The sequence below is a fragment of the Lepidochelys kempii genome, chromosome 1, assembly GCF_965140265.1.
Source record: "Lepidochelys kempii isolate rLepKem1 chromosome 1, rLepKem1.hap2, whole genome shotgun sequence".
Taxonomy (NCBI): domain Eukaryota; kingdom Metazoa; phylum Chordata; order Testudines; family Cheloniidae; genus Lepidochelys; species Lepidochelys kempii.
This window is the reverse complement of record NC_133256.1, coordinates 198,813,449-198,833,604: the sequence shown is the minus strand read 5'-3', so window position 1 is coordinate 198,833,604 and position 20,156 is coordinate 198,813,449. Positions and strand designations below refer to the sequence as shown.

Here is a 20,156-nt window from a genome sequence, read left to right as displayed (position 1 = left end):
ATTAACCAGCGTATTGAGCTTCCTTGAGTCCTGTCAGTCTGGCTTCAGGCCAGAGTGTGGTACAGATAGCACAGGTCTTGTAAGTATAGGTTCTGGCTATGGACATGGGACAGTTAACTTCTGCTGATTCTGGTAAATAGACCAGTTGCCTTTGATAGTGCTAATGCAGCTACAGTCTCTGGGAGGCATATACAGGTTTTCATTAAATAGCTGTTCTCTCAAAGAGCCAGAGAGTGGGATCTTGGCAGTTGTTGCTTGTTTAATATGCAGTTCTCAGCCATCTCATCTGGCACATGCCTGTGTGTGAGAGGCACCTAGGGGAGACAGGCAGCTGGATTGGGCTTCAGAACCATTTACAATTCAGTTTGATTTTTCTGATGGTGGATTCTGTGTAACTTGAAGTCTTTAAACCATCATTTGATGATTTCAGTAACTCAGCCAGAGGTTAGGGGTGGATGAGGTTCTGTGGCCTGCAATGTGGAAGAGGTCAGAATAGATGATCATGATGGTCCATTCAGACCTAAAAGTCTATGAATTAGATGGTGTGGAACTGCTTGGTTTGGGGCAGTGGGGAGGGAGAGTGGGTAAAAGGTGTCTTCTCTATTGAGTGGGAATTGCCCACTCAGTCACTTACTTTTTGAAGTTAAAAGGGCCTGTTGGATTCCAAGCTGCTCCTAGATATTTCAGATAGAAACAGTAGCCAAGGGTACTGCTTTAATCTTTGCTTCACAAAGGAATTCCAGTCTTTCCTGTCTTACCTCCGTCACTTCCTTGCCCACCCATAAGTTGTGCAATGTGGTGTACATAGGGCTATGCTTGACGACAACTGGGAAAGTAGCTGTTGGCTCACAACACTGTGGCAGCCTGCTCACTCAGCAGTTCTTCTTTTGTGGCATGTATTACCATCATATTTTGTTTCAAAGGAGGAACTGAAAAAGGGATACCATGGCAAGCTGCACGCTAACCACTTGTTGAATCATTGAACAGAACATTTTAAGTAATCCAGATTGTCACACAAGTTGTGTTTTAGCAATTGCTTTATGGGTAAAAGTGGTTTTTACTGATTTCCTGTTAGAAGAAGTCAATTGGCAGCCATTAATCAATTTGTCAATAATAAATGCAGATCCACAAGTTTGTAGAAGTAGGAACTGGGCAATGAACAGTGACTGAGTCAGGGAAAGAGACTCTGTAGCCTATGGATTCATTAGGGCGTGCATCTAGGATGTCAAAGACCCAAGTTCAAGGCTCTGCTCCAATAATTAATTTAATTTACTTACAAAAAGCGGAACAGCTTCAAGAGGAGAAATTGAGAGAGCCCCTTACCAGAATATCCCTTGCCCCAGGGGCTAGGACACGCCTACAATGTGGGAGACCCAAGTTCAGATTCCTTCTCCACATCAGGCAGAAGTGGGGAATTGAATTTGGGTATCCCACATCCCAGTGAGTTTTAAGGAGTGGGGGCATCACCAGCCCTGCCTGTCCCCCTATCCATCCCCCCCCCCCCCCGCCTCTCTCCCCCAATTTTGTAGATCTAGATCTACTTTCAGTGCCCAAATTAAAATTAAATCCTCGAGTCTGGTCAAAATGAAATGTGACTTTTTGACTTTTCTGAAACATTTTGATATTTGTTTGCTCAAAACTATTATGTGAACTTGATGTGATTTCACAAATAGTTTGTTGACCTGAAACTGCATTTTTTGGTGGTTTTTTTTTTAAAGTATTCACCAAAAAAATTGCAATATTATACTGTCAACTGAAGGATTCACTCCTATGCCCTTCAGTGTCCAGGGTGCACTTCTTAAAGCTTAGCAGTTTCACTCTATAGTTTTCATTATAAGGTGTGTTGTGGGAGTAGAGGAGGGAGACAACCTAGTGTATGCAACTTTAGTGCTTTCCAAGATGGCTGGGTGTTGGAGGTCCAGGAAGCTGCAGTTAAAGGTAATGCTGGTTTTGCTACTAGTTCTCATTCAGTTCACTGTGTTTGAGCAACTACAGAAGTCACCTTCATAAACAGGTTCCACATTGACACACTTTATTATGGGGGATCTTTGAATTTTCCCTACTCCGTTATTAAAACTTCCTTTCCTGTTGTTGAAGTTGGTGAAAGCCGAAGAGACCAATCACTTTTGTTGGACCAGACTGTCCTGTTTCATTCCATACTGGAAAGCTTTTTTCTTTAGACTTAACCTTTTTTAATGAACATGAATTACAAAATTCATAAGGCGTAACTAAACCATCAGGCCAGCGTTTTCAAACTTGAGTCCTTAAGTTAGTCACTTAACACAATATGTTCAAGGCGCACAGAAGTATGAAAGATTTTCCTAGGAGTTCATTTGGTCTCCTACACTGGTAGGAAGAGGGTCCTCAGAATTGGGAGAACAAATTCTCAGTGAGAGATCTTCTTACTGAGGCCTCTGTGTTAGGAAGCTTATTTTGATGGCTGTTCCGTTTGTTGAAGCCTGTGGGACTGAAAGAAGCCCAATGCATGGCTGTCATCGTCTTTGGTAGGAGTAGCAATGTTTGACATTATCTGGATTAAAGTTCTTAGCCCTATTGTAACTAGTTAATTGACTCTTAATTATTTTAAGACCACTAATATGATTGCAACATGTGTAGATTGTCATTTGCAAACATTTGTTCTAGGACACAAATGTCTTTGGTCCAATCTAGGCTACAGGGTGGATCAAATGTTTGTAGTGAAATAAGCATTGGTGGAGTATCTAGCTAGCTCAAGTTAACTGGCAAACATTTAACTCTAATTACAAAAGGACTAAACTCTAGATTAAACAAGGCCTTCAGGACCCTTCTAGGTTGCAGTTCTTCAGATTGCCGTTTTCACATGGCTGCCTCACTCTTCTTTTCATTCTCCTTGAAGTCCATACAGTGTGGTTTGATACAGGATAATGTCCAGCAAAGACCCAGTTTCCCAGCTGTTCCTCAGAACTCTCTTATGAGTCCAGATAGCCATCCTTTATCACACACGCAAAAGCATATCCCAGGACTACTTTTTGTACATTTCACTTTAAAATTGTGAGGGACTGTTGAGCCTAGAATGTCTGGCTTAGTCTAGTACAGACTGTAGGACTACTATCTCTTCCTTCTCTACTTTAAAGGGAGGAGGCTTGTGGCTGATATTGAAGTTATAAGATCTTTGCTTCCCTTTAAAAATGAAGTGCTCAAATAAAACACTTCAGATCTTTCCAATCTTAGTTCCGCTTCCATAAGCGCTTGTGCATATTTTTGTAAAACTGTAGGGATGCAAGGGCGACACGAATATGTGGGCTCCTGTGGGACTGCAAATTATTTAAATTTGTCAGGTTTTGCACTCTAAGGAACACAATGGCAGCATTTTATGGCTAGATTGTATAATGAAAAATTGCAGTGCTATTGTAAGAAGTCTTCTACCAAGCTGCAGCATTGTTCTGATGTCTTGAGATGAAGTATACAATGGCCATGGAATGAACTTCTTTACTCTCTGAACTAGAATGAAACAGCCTTAGCATGGCTGAATTGACATCGGAGAATTCAGAGAGGTGAACAGCTTGACTGGTCCTGAAATATATATAAAAAGCACTTGCTGTGTAAATTTTTGTCAATCCACTCTGCAGTAGTATTGAAGTGGGACTAATAAAATATTAATTGGCTATGATTGCCCAGCAAGTGCATGTAAGGATAAGTAGTATAGCTTGTGAGAGAGAGTCCTCTGATATTGCCCAACACCACTTCTTCTCTTTGACTCATTCCACTTCACAATATCCATTTTAATAATGTGGCAACCACTTATTTGCATTCTCAGAATCACATGAGCAAGATGGCTAGACTTTGACCTAACAGAGTTGTGACTGAATGCAAATTAATAGCCATCTACTTAAGTATTTATATAATGGTGTCTGAGCCCTTTCATTAAATTCTGTAAGCTTCCCCTAAATAGCAGTCAGTTTGAGATGACCATTTAAAAAAAAATCCTGTTAATTTCTTTGTGGTCTTCCTTTGGCTTGTCTTCATATCCTCTGGATTTTTCACAAATTAAGGTTGAGTACAAAAGCCTAAACTAAAAGCATATCTAAAGCAATCTTCATGTGCAGCACCTCCTTTGTCATTCTTGCTGCCTCCTTTTCTCCCCTACAATTCTGCCTGAGAACTATTCTCTGCTCAGTCCTCTCTTCTTCCCACTCTGTACCTTTTCTCGCTACTGCTCCCTGCCCTACCATGTCTACAAATGTTATATTGGGAACATGTCAATCATCTTTACTTTGAAACTGTAACTGGTTGTGAAAAGTTCTGTTGCATTGGCAGGAGCAGCTCTATATGCAGCTACTGATGTAGTTTCTCCAGATATGTGTCAAAACATGGTGGCTTAAAGTGCCAAACACAGTAAAAGAGAAACATTTCCAATGTTTAGAATGCCAATAAGTGAGTACATCTGGGCCCATATTTGAGATAAACGAAAAACAGTGGTGATAGCTTACAGAAGCAAAGAACAGAGTTACTGATTGTCAAATTACATAACTTGGCTTGCATGGCAGATGGTGTATGTGAAATTTAGAATTGCTGGTGGCCAAAATATTTCTTAGTGTTTTGAGCATCAGATCTGGAAGCACAAGTTTTGGATCCAGTCAGGGAGCATTGACAAAACCTTTAACTGAGGTTCTGGTCTGCATGGACATATTAAAGGTCCTATAGCTATTCTTAAAGAGGGGAGTTTTACCCCAGTGTCATTAGGTAGAAATGTTCACTTTCTCCTCCCTTATGATTGTGCAACATATTTAAGCCCCTTCATTTTCAATTTAAACTAATTCCCCCCCAAAAAATCCCAGGTTTTGCAAACAGCATTATGGGGGGGGGGGGGGGGTTTCTGACTTTTTTCACCCTACTTTTGTTATTCAAATATATAAAAACTTGTTTTATTAGGAAAATAATAAATACATGATGTTTATGTGTTACGTTAATACACTAGTCTGTGTATATGCAAAGCGGTCTGTTGAAGTAAGGCTATGTATTAGTCTAGAAGATGCGCACACACATTCAAGCTCTGAAGCGTGTACACATGTGAACCTACTTATGAATGTCACGCCCACCATGTACACATTTCAAGCTGTTGGCAGATAACATTTTCAAGATCTGAGACGCTACAATGGAAAGAAAACAAAAATCTGTATCTGAATACGTTTCAGAACAAAGGAAGTATTTGAAAGTATTTAAAAAAAAAGAGAGATGAAGTTGACTATATGCACTGCAAACAGCGTGGCACAATTATTAAATGTAAATATTTATAGGCTAATAGTTCTAAATCTCCAACAGTAAGCTGTGTATTCAAATGAAAAGTTTTATTGGGATTAGAGATATATTGTTTCCTTAAACTCAGAGGTGTCACTGTGTTTTGAGTTCTGCAGCAAACCACATTTGAATTCCATTCATTGAAGCATTAATCTATTGAATATTTTTCCCATTTCCTTCCATCCACCAAAATAACCCAATATTTACCCAGAAAATTTTTTTTCCATCTTTTTTTCGCCTGTTTTTATTGTACTAATAAAGGCGGATAAATTCCTGGAAAAAATTAAATAAAATAAAAACTGAAAACAAAGGGCCCTAAACATATTGTAATTGCTCTTGTCTCTCTGCAGCCCATTTCAGTGCTGGGTGAAGTGCTTGCTTTGTAGTTTACAAAGTACCATGTATGAAAGGTGCTTGATGAAAATACAAATATAAATAATTAGTGCATCTGATTTTAATCTCATTCTGGCCACAGTGCTCCATGGTCAGATTTATGTTAACACCTAGTAAAATGACTTGATTAATGGGACAGTGAATTTAAACTGACATTTGTGGAAGGGTTTAAATGTAATTTAACCCCCCCCCCCCCAAAACAAAATAAGATTTTGCTGCAGTTTAAGGTGTTGACACAACTATTGCAAGAAACTGGAAATTTCTAACTCTGATATGGCAGGTAAGTAAAAGCAAGATCTGAGTTTTAAACTTGTTTTGAAAATGAAAATCACGAACTTTGAAATGTATTCTGTTAGTACGATTTAATTTTAAAGTTTTGTTGTGCATAATCTGGAATAAGAATCTCAGCCATAACTATCTTGAAAATTGCCACTGCAATACTAAACAGTAAAGTATGAGACTTAACAGTATGGAGGGCATCTTGTGGCTTTTATCTGGTCTGTGAAAACTGTCATGCACTGATCTGCTTTCCTAGCACCTAACCTTTTTAAAACAGTGTTTTAGTGATGGAAGCAACCTACCCCCAGATGAGTTAACTCCAGTTTATTCCACACTTCCACAATAATGTACTTCTTCTCTGACACCGTGCAGTCATGTCCAGGGTGAAGCATGAAACTTACCCACAAGGATAATGTTCTTCAGGGTGTTTTCTGATGTGGACTAAGTATGCCCTGGTCTTTCAGAAGCCTAACCAAACAGCCATTAGTTGGTAATAAGTGTCATGGTTTGGAGTTGGTTTTACGCCAGTAAGCTAAACGTTAAAAAAATTCCCTATCCAAATACCACTTTCTGTAGCCATCCAGTCATACTACTTAAGGCTATTAATCTGCACAAGTAATCTAATTTTATTGAGTTATGGAAGACTGAGCTGTCTTGGCATGATATCTCTAAGAGTTCCACTCTACTTTCAGGCATGCAGAAGTGATGAAGAAAATAATTGAAACAGTTGCAGAAGGTGGGGGAGAACTTGGAGTTCATATGTATCCTTTCCGTGGAATGTCAGGAGACCTCTGAAGAGTGTGTTATCTAATAAAGGTCTAATCCATCCTCTGTCCATTCCTAAAACTTTATTTTGCAGGTAATTTGGGAGGCTTACTACTCCTGAAGTCACTTTTAGATTAGCAATAACATCTAAGGCACACCAAATTGCCATTTTTTTTCTTACGTGCAGGAACTGGGAAGTAGTATGCATGTGCTTACTGAGTTTCCCCCAGCAAAGTTCATGAGTGATCTCATGCTAATTCTAAAATAAATGCAACTGACCAACGGAACAGTGAAAATAATTCATGTTATAGCTAGTCACTTTCACACTTCTGTTGGTCAGTTGCATTTGTACAAACAGTACTTTCTCTGATCTCTCAGTGAGATGAGGGATCTTAAGTGACACTTGTAATAACAGTAGGTACAATGATTACACAATTAGTATATTAGTACATCACTTTCAGACAGAAATGTCACTTTCAGGGTACTGTACCAGTGTCCCTTTAAATGAATCCTTCAAATGGCTTTCCTGTTCTAAAGCAAGAAGGGAAGGGGTGGCTGTGGTGCAGCTGAAAGCCCTGAACCACCAGCAGCAGCTTTCATACCAGCTAGTCTTATGCCTTGAATAAAGAAGAAAGTTGTACCAGTATAGATTACAGCTAGTTAGGCTGATAACTAAACTAATAGTGTGGGGTTTTAACCCTTCATGTGGCTCTGTCATTCTATTACAGTTCAAGATGGACACAAACTGTAGAGTCTGCTTCATATCTGCTACCTGTGGATGGGACAGATTATGTGGTGTAACATATGTCTAAAGCAAGTTAAACTGGAAGGTAACCCATAGAAAGCAATTCAATGTAAACACAAAGTATTTCATACAAAACTGGCTTAGTGTTAGCAGGGTAAAGTTTTTTTTTAAAATAAGTGAATTTATTAAACTTGAAATAATACCTGATCATTCAAATCATAAGTTTTGAGAAGTGCCATTCTTCACTATATTAGTGTATTATTTTCTTGTCCCCCTTTGGACTTTCTAAGCTATACTTTTCCTACCTAATGAAATACTAATAAGATTCAGGCCACTTACAAAAGGCATGATTTTACCTAGTTTTCTTGGATATAAAGTAAGCATGTAATTACTCTTTTACTCCATGTTTACCTTAACTAGAGACTCAGGTATCTTCTTATTTTCTTGAAATTTGTACAAGCGGTCATTCCAACTATAGAATATGACTACACAAGGCACTTTACAATGTAACTAGAAATCACAGATGTCTATGCTAATTACTGGTTCTGATTTTTTTACAAAAAACCCTATACATGTGACTTTTGTTCCGCATTGTACACAGTTTCTGTAACATCCAACTTTTATCAAGTTTATGCATCAAAATAAAAAGTTCCACTACCAGCCGTACTTTTTAATAAAGATCTATGTGTAAAATAAACCATTTTTCATTCCTATACTCGCAGTATAGGTTTTTATTTTCACATATTAATCTTAGTTAGTCTTTAAGCATCTTTTTTTTTTACTTACAGCTAGTAGCTCTTTCATATCAAAGGTTAAAACTTTGCTTTCCAATATTAGCCTAAGCTTGATTCTTTTGGCTTCAGTAATAAAAATGCTTTTTATTTTTCAAGTAACTTCCAGTTCAGATGTTTTTTGTATAATTGATGGCTATCCCAGAACTACATGGGGAAACTTGTGGTGATTTGCTCAAGTGCCTTTCTGAGAAAATGCAGGAGAAAACAAGTGATAATCATATCTAAGTTTTAACTTTGTACTGCGCCACAAGCAAAAATAGCTAGTCCTAGAAACAGCAAAGATGGCTTATATGAATTGTTAAAGCATAGTGTTGAGATGGTGGGCAAGAAAGCCTATTTGGGAGGTACATACTGTCATTCCTAACTCAGTGTATTTTCTCTTGGCCTCCAGATTAATCTTGAAGGTACAAGAATACACTCAGTGCCTTAAGCTTTTGTTTTAAAAAGCTTTTTCCACGCTAATATTTCAAAATGTTAACTGGCTTTTAATGTGGTTCTCTATCCCCTAGTGGATTGGGTTAGTAGTTAATAGTTGTGCCCACCAGTAGTCCATAAACTTCCACCAGTATTTGTACGTGAATTTGCCCTGGCTGTGCTTGTGTTCCTTTTCTGTTCTTTCCATGGATTCAAATACTTGTTTCATTCCAAACTGCTTATGGGAGGCGATGTTCAAAGTTTCAACTACATGAAGCTGAGCCCAACAACTGTTGAATTCACCCGTGAGTACTCATGTACTCACCCAAACGTTGAAACAATACTATGTGCCTGAGATACCCCTAGTTGTGATACTTGATTATACATAGCTGTTCCAGATTAAATAATTTCACATAACTGTGGAAAACATTAACTTGAGGGAAGTTCAGTTAGTAGATACCCTCTGGCAGACCGAAGCTAAACTTGTCCAATGCTGTAGTCTCTAGCCTCTTCAACCACTACCATTCTGAATTCTTTTGCTCTTTCTGGTCTTTTCAGTCCTCCTTTACCCTCTTCAAATATTTGTCACTTAAGTATAATTCAAAATTCCTCCATCCCTACTACTTAACCTGTCACCTTCCCTCAGGCACTAGAGTTCCCTGAGAGGAGAACTCCCCGGAAGCATTTCTGAGAAGATTCCTGGAAAGACCCTGCTGCTACATTTGGAAAGAAAAAGAAACAGCTGTCATCTGTGCACTAGTAGCCTTGTCTTAGTAGGGTGATACCCTAGAGGCAGCCAGCTGTTGATGCTACTGTCTTTCTGCAGTGGCAGAATCTTTAATGCCTTCCTCTGCAGGGAAAATGATGATCTTCAGCAGCCTGCAATGGGGAGTTAGGTGGCAGCAAAATCTTCACCTGCACCTCCACCCAGGTACACTAGAGGCTGACAACAATCCCATTCATAGAATATCAGGGTTGGAAGGGGGGACCTCAGGAGGTCATCTAGTCCAACCCCCTGCTCAAAGCAGGACCAATCCCTAATTTTGCCCCAGAACCCCCTAAATGTCCCCCCCCATGTTGAACTCACAACCTTGGGTTTAGCAGGCCAATGCTCAAACCACTGAGCTATACCTCCCCAGTCTCTGTAATCAGAGGACTGGAATGGACCTCGAGAGGTCATCTAGTCCAGTCCTCTACACTCATGGCAGGACTAAGTATTAGCTAGACCATTCCTGACATGTTTGTCTAATCTGCTCTTAAAAATCTCCAATGATGGAGATTCCACAACTTCCATAGGCAATTTATGCTAATGCTTAACCACCCTGACAGTAAGGAAGTTTTTCCTAATGTCCAACCTAAATCTCCCTTGCTGCAATTCTTCTGGCCCTGGATGTAAGTGGCAGAATCTACACCACCAGCAACAGAATTTTCACAGGTATATAGGAGGAACATGTAGTTTGATGCCAGCAGAAAAGTTGAGAAACAGTGATCCTGAAAGAAAAGGAGTACTTGTGGCACCTTAGAGACTAACCAATTTATTTGAGCATGAGCTTTCGTGAGCTACAGCTCACTTCATCAGATGCATGCCGTGGAAACTGCAGCAGGCTTTATATATACACAGAGAATATTTTTTTTTCTTTGTGTATATATAAAGTCTGCTGCAGTTTCCACGGCATGCATCTGATGAAGTGAGCTGTAGCTCACGAAAGCTCATGCTCAAATAAATTGGTTAGTCTCTAAGGTGCCACAAGTACTCCTTTTCTTTTTGCGAATACAGACTAACACGGCTGTTACTCTGAAACCTGTCAGTGATGCTGAAGTTAGTCAATGACTTCCATCAACACAATTATTTTGTTGCTCTTTGTAGAAGATGTCCTTTAGGATACATGCATGGAAGAGAGAGGAAACTGAGCTACTGCCATCAGCAGATCCTAACACAGGCACTTCAATGGTAGCTTTCCATGCCCCTATGAGAATCCTATCTCAGGAACTCCTACAGGCTCCAGTCCTTCCCTCCTGCCTCCATCTCAGAGAGGCTATAGAGAAGCCAAGTTATAAGAGGTCCCTTTGTCTGTGGTTCATCTTGAAGCTACCATGACTATATCTGTCTTTCCCAAGTCCATACATCTGCCTCCTGCTCTACAAAATGTCTTGATTCCTATTCTCGTATGTGTGCCTCCCTGCATGTGTTTTAAATTCTATAGGTGCTGCTGTGGATTGTAATAGCATCTGCACTGGGCCTCCAGTGTCTTGCCCATCTACTGAGTTCTGTATCTGCTCCACAGAGAGCTAAAACTGAGGGAGACCAGTGGTGAAATCCTGACTACATTGAAGTCAATTGGAGTTGTCACTGACTTCAGCAGAGTCAGCATTTCATCCTAAGAATTCAGGAATGAAGTAGGGAAGCTGTCTTGCAGAAGTTGGAATGCTTAAAACCATCTAGCTTTCCTACCCTGGATGGCACACTAGTTTTTAATGTATGTCAAACATTTCAAAAACGTTAAGGGGAAAAAAGACACACACAGATTCCCAAATAAAAATCTCCATTAGCCACAGGCAATGGTAAGAGTATATCAGTAACTCAACTATTGCAAATATTTTTGTAACTTTTTTATTTATGTTTAAATAAAAGCTTTTGGAAAGGATGAAATTCAGCCCCGAAGGCAAATGTAAAACCTTGACAGGTGGAAATATAGAAATATAGGGCTGAAGTTTAGTGGGGGTTCTTAACTTTGTCCTTATATTACTGCCCTGGGATGAATTTTTTTTTATGTTGATCTGTCCACAACAAGCAACTTAATCTAATCAATGACTGTAGAGACTCGAACGCCTTGCTCTCAGTCATACAGCCTTACAGAGTCCACAGGAAAAGATCTATCTTATAAATGTCTGATTAGACCAACAGAATGCTAAGGCAGTCATTCCCTGCTGTACCTACACACGTTCTGTCTGCCAGTAATTATGTAAGTAAAATCCAACACACAAATTTTTTATCTAGGAATACAAGTCCCTTGGGCTTAGCTTGTGAAATTGAATGAGAAGAGCAAAAGTTAGTTTGATCACAAAACCTCGTATTTAGTATGTATGTCTGAAATGAAGTTGCAAAACTAGAGCGTATTTTTTGATAATCGGCCCCCAATTTACAAAAGGCTGTATCTCAGATAATACAAGCTGCCTTAATTGCCCTTCATCCCTTGTATGATTTTGACAGTCTGGATGTTGACTGCTGTGCTGGTTTTATTTCCCCCCCCCCGCCGCTCCCCCCTTTATGACTACTACCTTTTCCATCATAGAGGGGACATCTAGTTGAGAGGCTGTTTATTGACTGGCCTGGCATGTGAGCATGAGGGCATTGGCTACTCTCTCAGAACAGCACAGTAGTGGATTTCTATGACTTCTTTTCTTTTGGGGAATTAAACAGATTTTGAGCACATAAATGCTTTGGGGCCTAATTGTACACTGCACTGTACTTTGTGGACCCTTTTACACCTGGGCCAAGTGAGTGCGAAGTGCTGCTATTCTAATTTGTTCGCAGGTTGCACCAATGTAAATGACTGCAAAAGGTTTAGTTTGGAAAAGAGGCAATTAAGGGGGGACATGATAGTGGTCTTCAGATACTTGAAAGGCTGCCATAAAAAAGATGGAAAAGGTCTTTCTTGCCACAGGGAGCAGGACAAGAGGCAGTGGGTTCAAAGTACAGCATAGCAGATTTAGATTAAATCTCAGGAGAAACTTCCTAACTGGAAGAACAGTAGGACAACGGAACAGACTGCCTCAGTAGGTTGTGGAAGCTTCTTTACTGGAGGCTTTCAAAAGGAGGCTGGATCGTCTTGGCAGGGGGTTAGACTAGAGGATCCTTGCAGTCCCTTCTAACCCTATGATTCTGGGTGCAGGTTTGTCATCAGTAGATCTCAAAGCACTTTCCAAAGGAGGTCAGGTTCATCCTCCTAATTTTATAGATGGTGAAACCGAGGCACCAAGAGGGGAAGTGACTTTCCTAAGATCACCTAGAAGAGCAGGGTCTAGCACCCACGTTGCTTAAGTTCCATGGTAGTGCTCTACCCACTGGGCAACATGGTTATCAAATAAGTAAACCACACACAAGTCCCTTTCTAGTAAAAGTTTTTTCTTTCCAAAAAGAAGCTTTATCTGTTACAGCTTGTCTGCCTTTGCTTGCCCTTGTGATTTTTAACATGTCCTGTTTTCAGCTTACTTCCCCAAGGAGCCATTTCACCAGTTCCCAGAGAAAGACCCTGCAGACCTCTCTTGTTTTTAATGCCTTTCTGTAGAAATGATTATACCCATCTGATTGTTTCACCACTCCCAGTTTTGAAATGCATCCATTGGGCCTGGTAAGTCAGTCAGTCTCTCTCTCTTTCTCTCACACACATCTATGTTCAAAATGGTATTTTTGGTATTTGCTGCAGCTGAATAATTAACTCCTTTGTTTGCCCAGAAAAATCGTGGTGTTCTTCTCTCCTCTCCGCCCTGCTCTGTACAGGAAATGTTTGCTATTTTAAATTGTTTTTTCTCACTTCTTTTTTTCTCAAGGCAGTTTAATAACTATTCTACAGTTCTTTGTCTTCCAACCTTGCTTATCTAATTTGGTGGTGCAATGGAGGATTGTTACAATTTATTACAGGAGTCTCTTCAGGTGTGGCACAAACATGGATATCCCTTTCCTGAACTGTTCTCCTAAGTTTTCCCTTACCTTATTTAGAATATAAACTTTTTAGGGCACAGAGTTTGTCTTCTACATTTATAAAGACAGGTTTCAGAGGAACAGCCGTGTTAGTCTGTATTCGCAAAAAGAAAAGGAGTACTTGTGGCACCTTAGAGACTGACAAATAAATTGGTTAGTCTCTAAGGTGCCACAAGTACTCCTTTTCTTTTTACATTTATAAAGTACTCTAATTTTACAGTGCTTCATGAATATTTTGTAATAGCATCATATAATGCCAAATCTACCATCAGACAGAAGCACCATGAAAGGTTGCTGCTTGTTGAAGTTATAGTGTGTACTGTATCTTTAACAGATGATCTCCTGAAGGCTTGTGAACCCATGACCTCTCCAAGAGACTTTTCTCTTGCTGGGATTATCATTAGATACTCAGGTTTGTGCTAAGAAGGATTTGAATCTGTGACCCTGAACTTGTTTGTTGTGTGTAACAGATCATCTAGCAACCGCTTTAATAAGTAAGATAACATGGATTTGCTTCTACTACTCTTTTTAAAGTGACATTTTATTTTCCATTTCTGTACCATTATTGTTTAATATTTATATTTCAGTAGCTCCTAGAGGCCCCAGTTAGGACTGGGGCTTCATTGAACTAGGTGCCGTGCAAATTCTATGGCCTGAGTTACACAGGTCAGACCAGATGATCGTATAATGATCCCTTCTGGCCTTGAATCTGTGAAACAGACATGAAGGCATACTTTCCATCTAGGATTTTCCTTAAATGGTTTTTGGTTTTGTCTTTTTAATCTGTGAATTTAGATTTTTCTCATTAGTAGAGAATAAAATATCTGAGCTGAGATGTTGACATAAGCACTCTGAGGGACACTGTCAAGTACTAGGCCAAAAAGCTGTTTGTTTAAAAAAACCCAATATGGATATATATATTTTCATTATTTTTTTCACTAATTCAATTAGAACTTCTTTGGACATTTAAACATTTCCCTATAATGTTGGAAACACAAACCTAATAGCCTGATGCTGTAGCAAAAAAATCCCAGAAAAGTAAACTTACTAGACTCAGAAGGTGAAACTGAAGAGCTTTGTTTCACTGTTCAAGCTGAGGGACATGCAGCACATAAACACAACATAAATGGGGAAAAAGTAATTTCTTTCAGAAAGCCTTCTGTGTTCATCTTAGATGACAGTAGCACAGGTAAGGACATTTTTTAAAAAATAAGATTGTTTTGGCAGTGATCTTTTAAATATTTTTGTAATTTGAAATCTAATAAAAAAATTAACAATTTTTAATTTATTAGAAAATGCCCTTCTTCACTTAATCATGTGTGGTTCAGACACAAAGCCACCAGTGGCTTCTAAACAAGCGCCCTTGAAATGGATTTTGGTTTGTGTGGAAGCCACAGTTTTACTATATCTGATCATCTGTGTGAGAAGTACTCCTGGGATTTGTTTCCTCTCAGTTTAAACATACTACAGAACAGGGAGAGGTCTGTGGAACATGAAAGGTCAGATCTTGCCCTGAGTTATTCTTTTGGCCAATAGAGGTAGGGGAGCTCATTCGTTTAAGAGAAGCAATAAAAGTACCTGCCACTGCTTTTCTCATGCACTACCGCCTCCTGCCCTGTTGAAGTCAATGGGAGCTTTGCCATTGATTTCAATGGGCGGGATTAGGCCCATGGTTAAGAACTTTGGGCCCAATTCACTGTTGCCCTACCCTTTTTGCATCCCGCACAAGTGCTTTTATCTTTCCTGGGGTGGAATTCTTCAGTTGGCTCACTCATCCCAGGCCCTGGGTTATTAACCTCTTAGGTGCCAAGCAGGACTAATTCAGCAAGTCCAACTGTGCTTGGCACTTGCAAGTTGTTTTTGTCTGGGAGCCTGACACAGCATAAGTTTGCAGTGTCACAGAAATGGCTTCTTTAAAACAAAGCATCATTTAGTCTTCCACTCAAGGTAAAAAGCACACAAAGCCAGGATATAAAGTAAACAGTCTTACATGCATATTTCCTTACCTAAGCTTAACCTCTCTAGCCATAGCTCAGGTAGGTCTGGCTTATTCCCATCTTGGAACTGAGAAGAACAGCATACTCTGCTTGCAGCATGCTCCCTGTGCATCACAGGGAGTCTTCCAGCATGTCTGCTTTTTCAGATATACCGAGTAGCCTCTCCCAGCTCACCCAACCCCACTCCCTTTTCTATGGTCTCTTCAGGTTTTATATCTCCTTTGATCCCAGTCTTAGCCCTTGGGAAGTGTAAACCATTCTGGCATAGATGGAGCCACACAGGTGGAACCTTCCCCCATTGATGGCCCAGCCATTGTTAGCTGCTTAAAGGTGTGTATCAGAGGCTGATTCATCTTTGTCATTGTTTTACCTTTTCTGCTCAGTTTTTTTTAATAACCCTTTTATAGCCTTCTTTGACTTAACTCTTGGCATTCAGTCAGTAACAAAACATGTAATAGGGAAAGTGAGGCACACTATTCATGAATAATACTACAGTCATTTCCCCCATTCATCAGTCTTTAGGGTTATCCTCCATATTTTAGAGATGCGGAAACTGAAGTAATGAGAGGTTAAGTGACTTGTCCAAGGTCACACACAAAATCTGTGGCAGAGCCAGAATAGGTTCCCAATCTCCTGAGTCCTAATCCAGTGCCTTACCCACAAGACCATCCTTCCCTTCTGCTTGTTTAGTATATTAAAAATAAGTCATTAAAAGGGTAGAAATAAGAGCTGGCAGGAAAAATACTGCTTCTACTCTGTTTGCTGTATCTATTGTACCTGCTATCTGTCTACCATCTTTTCACCCACATCTATAGTAACTAAGCACTGAACACAGTAATACAGATCCACATGGCATAATCCGTACAGGACTTCATAGTTGATTCTGCTCCTTGTGTCTCCTAAGTTTGCATAAGTAGTTGACTTTGGTAGGAGGGATTTCAATGGTGTTTAAAGGAATACTGGCAAGAAGGAAGAGTGATTATAACACAGTAGGGTCTCTAATGTGTTTTAATCATGTCTGGGAACAGGCAGTCTTAAGCCCTCTCTGCTGGGAGAGTAAGACTGTGATGGGGAAACCAACAAATGCACACAATAGCAACACAAAGCTTTCTCTCATAGATGTGACTGTGTGTCAGCCCTACTCTGAGATGTAGGTGCATCTAATGAATGATGCTTTGTGCTAAATATCAGTGACCTGCATTTCACATTTAGGGCAGCAGGTTCTTTCCTGCCCTTCCCATCCCACATGTGAATGGTGCGGGATGTAGGGCTGCCACTATTTAAAGTTAGTCAAATGAGACAAAGGTCATGACATTGCATCAGTGCCTTGCAACAAAACTTCTGATGCTCTGTCAAACATAAAGTGACAGACATCCCAGGCAAAGATCGTACCTTGACACTAGGAGACCGACCCATGTCTGCCTGTTTCCTGTTCCTGGAGAAAAGGCTGTATGTTGGGCAGGTGGCGTTCTCTCCAAAATAGAGGTGGTACCATGATACCTGCAAGCCCCTAGGACACAAGCCAAGCTGATACACAGACCAACATGGCATATTGTTTGTTTGTTTCAGGTCACTCCTTAAATTCTTCTTGTGAGCTGATTTCGCTTTAGGGAAAGATGCTGGATTGAGACAGGTGGACAGTGTGCTGTTTTCCTGGAGAGAAGATGGGAGATGTCACTCTAAGACTGGATAGGTTTCTGAAGTTGGTGGGCAAAAATCCACTGGTCATGGTGCATATCTGCACTAACACCACCGCTTCACATGATACCTCACAGATTATAGAGGACTTCAGGGAACTCGAAAGCATGCTGAAGGAGAGGAATGTCAGAGTGATCTTCTCTGAAGTCCTTCCTGTCCCAGGAGCAAAGGAAGACAGAAGACACTGGAAGTGAGCTGTTGGCTAGGTAAATTAGTGGAGGGTTTTAGTTTGTGGAAAATTGGTCCACCTTCTATGTAAGGAGGTGGCTGTACAATTTGAATGGCCTCCATTTCAGTAGAAGGGGACCTAATCTCCTAGCAGGAGGCTAGCTACAGAAGTTAAGGAGGGGATTTAAACTAATAACAAATGGGGAAGATAAAAAGAGGGAAGATAATGAGCACTCAGAACAAAATTGGGATGTTTGGGGTGGGGGGAAGTAATCAAGGGACGTGAAGAGAAGAAATTCTGTAATTGCCTATACACCAATGCTAGGAGCCTGAGTAATAAACAAGAAAAATTGGCATTGCTGCATTTATGAGCAGAAAATTTGATCTGGTTAGTATGTATTAAACTTGGTGGGGTGAGTCACACCACTGGAATATTAAAATTAATGGTTATAATGTATTTAGGAAGGATTAAGTGGGCAAAACGGGGGAGAGAGTGGCATTCTGTCAAAAATGGCATTACCTGTTTGAGTCACTGACAGTTTGGAAGCAAATTATCTTGAATGCTTATGGATCGATAGTCTAACCGACAAAGCTGAAGATGGGGTATTAACTGATGTCTGCTACAGACCATGAAATCACATTAGAGAACAGGATGACTGTGACGGGTTGGATCACAGAAACCCCTTTGGGACTGCCAACTGTTGTGCTGAGACTACCTCTGAGCCCCTTTTCCCTGGCAGCTTGGGACCTCAGTGCCCTGCCTGATTGGAGCCAGACACGCTCGCCTGCTGCAAACACAGACCCAGGTCTGAACCACGTCCCCCAAAAGCTGCAGGCTTAACTGAAAATAGCTTAAGAAGTGCACCTGTCTCCAGCACTCAGATGCCCAGCTCCCAGTAAAACTATTTCCCCATCTTTATCCCCCCCACCTGTTCCTCAGACGTTCTTGTCAACTGCTGGAAATGATTATCACTATAAAAGTCTGTTCCCCCGCCACCCCGTCTCCTCCTGGTAATAGCTCACCTTAAGTGATCACTCTGGTTACAGTGTGTGTGGTAACACCCATTGTGTCATGTTCTCTATGTATATAAAACTCCCCACTGTATTTTCCACAGAATACATCCGATGAAGTGAGCTGTAGCTCATGAAAGCTTATGCTCAAATACATTTGTTAGACTCTAAGGTGACACAAGTACTCCTTTTCTTAGAACAAAGTAAATTATCAAACAAAATAAAATAAAACATGCAAGTCTATGCCTAATACAGTAAGAAAGTGATTACAGATAAAATCTCACCCTCAGAGATGTTCTAAAAAGTTTTTTTCAGACTAGCCACCTCCTAGTCTGAGTCCAGCAATCACTCACATCCCTGTAGCTTTCAGAGTAACAGCCATGTTAGTCTGTATTCGCAAAAAAATAAATTGGTTAGTCTCTAAGGTGCCACAAGTACCCCTGTAGCTATTGTCCTTTGTTCCAGTTTCTTTCAGGCATCTCCCTGGGGTGGAGAGGCTATCTTTTGTGTCACCTGAAGACAAAATGGTGGGGTCTCCCAGGGGCTTTAATAGATTTTCTCTTATGGATGGAGACCCCCTCTTCTCTCCTATCAAGAATCCAGCTCCAAGATTGAGTTTTGGAGTCGCATGGGCATGCATGACTCCGTTTCTTACCAGCCAGGCCACATTCCTAGGGAAGCTCAGATGTGGATTGGCATCTCCAAGTTCATTGTTAGCTTAAGTGTTTCTTGATTGGGCACTTACTGAGATAGTCTTTTCTCAGGAAGCTGGCCAACTGCTTCACTGAGGCTACTTAAAATTAAACAAGAACATAGCCAATATTCAAAACTTCAAATACAAAAATGATACAGGTATACAAATAGGATCAATATATCCAGTAGATCATAACCTTTGCAGAGATGTGTTACATGGCATATCTAGCATGAAACATATTCCAGTTATGTCATATTTACTTTCATAGGCATATTTCCATAAAGCATTATGGGGTGCAACATCACAATGACCACCTATCTATAATGTGAAGGGAAAAAAGCTGTGTGCTCATAAAGGACTTCAGCTTGAGTGACATACACTGGAGATCTCATGTTCTCGTGTTCCCCTAAATGAGGAGGAGCAACCGTGTTAGTCTGTATTTGCAAAAAAAAAAAAAAGTACTTGTGGCACCTTAGAGACTAACCAATTTATTTGAGCACAAGCTTTTGTGAGCTACAGCTCCCTTCATCTTAACCAACAGAGAGGAATTGATCACAGAACTAAAAATTGCTGTTCGCTTTCAGGAGCGGATTTACCCTGAAACATGCCGTGCCGTGGCACAGGGCCCCCAACGACTGGGGGCCCCAAAACATAGGCATGGTGACTAGCGGTACGGGGGTGCTGCAGTACCCCCATGTTTTTTGCAGGGCTCCGCTTCTGCCTGAGTTCCTGGCTGCCGCCCCGTGCCCAAGGTTCTGCGGGCTCTGCCGCCCTGCGCCACTGATGTTAAAACATATTGTTAGGAGCACAGAGCCACCCAGGTTCCTGGGGAGACAGGGAGGTGTCTGAGCCGAGCCACTGGGGCTGCAGCACAGCCGTGGCGGCTAAGGGGGATCGCAGCCGCCTGCTTTGCAAGGACCTAGCGGCCAGGGGAGGCGAGCAGAGATCAGCACATGGAGGCAGCGGGGTGCTGAGGTCGCTGCCGACAGAGCTGTGCCCCCCCGCCCCCTTCAGGTGGGTGTTCAGCCCCCATGGGTCTCTGCCCACTTCTCCAGGCCAGCCAGCATGGGTCTGCCGGGGCACCCGAAGCTGTCCTCGGCCATGAAGATCTTGGTGTCTCCTTTCCTCCACAGCCCCATGGCAGTTCTGCTCGTACGCTGCCTCTGGGGTACCCTAGGGTCCCGGCGGGCGCCCTGCGCCCAGGGCTCTGTGGGCTCCA

The 20,156-nt window shown here is 41.0% G+C and overlaps 2 protein-coding genes across 9 annotated transcripts in view; both read left to right on the top strand.

Annotated features, from left to right (window-relative positions):
* The window catches only part of ATG3 (autophagy related 3), a 31,566-nt gene extending 23,447 nt beyond the window's left edge, over positions 1–8,119 (top strand). The window contains exons 11-12 of the mRNA XM_073308301.1: positions 6,642–6,710; positions 7,888–8,119. Coding sequence (XP_073164402.1) covers positions 6,642–6,710; positions 7,888–7,969 — 151 coding nt within the window. The 3' untranslated portion in view covers positions 7,970–8,119. The remainder of the gene's footprint in view (positions 1–6,641; positions 6,711–7,887) is intronic.
* LOC140896406 (coagulation factor V-like) overlaps positions 6,717–20,156 on the top strand; it is an 81,114-nt gene continuing 67,674 nt past the window's right edge. For 3 of the 8 annotated variants that reach the window (XM_073308223.1, XM_073308168.1, XM_073308232.1), the window contains exons 1-3: positions 6,717–7,544; positions 12,876–13,019; positions 16,936–17,270. The gene's annotated coding sequence lies outside the window, so the exon portion shown is untranslated. Of the gene's footprint in view, positions 7,545–8,220; positions 9,599–12,875; positions 13,020–13,592; positions 17,271–20,156 lie in introns of those variants that run through there. The other 5 variants (XM_073308175.1, XM_073308192.1, XM_073308184.1 and 2 more) reach the window with 5 other exon arrangements.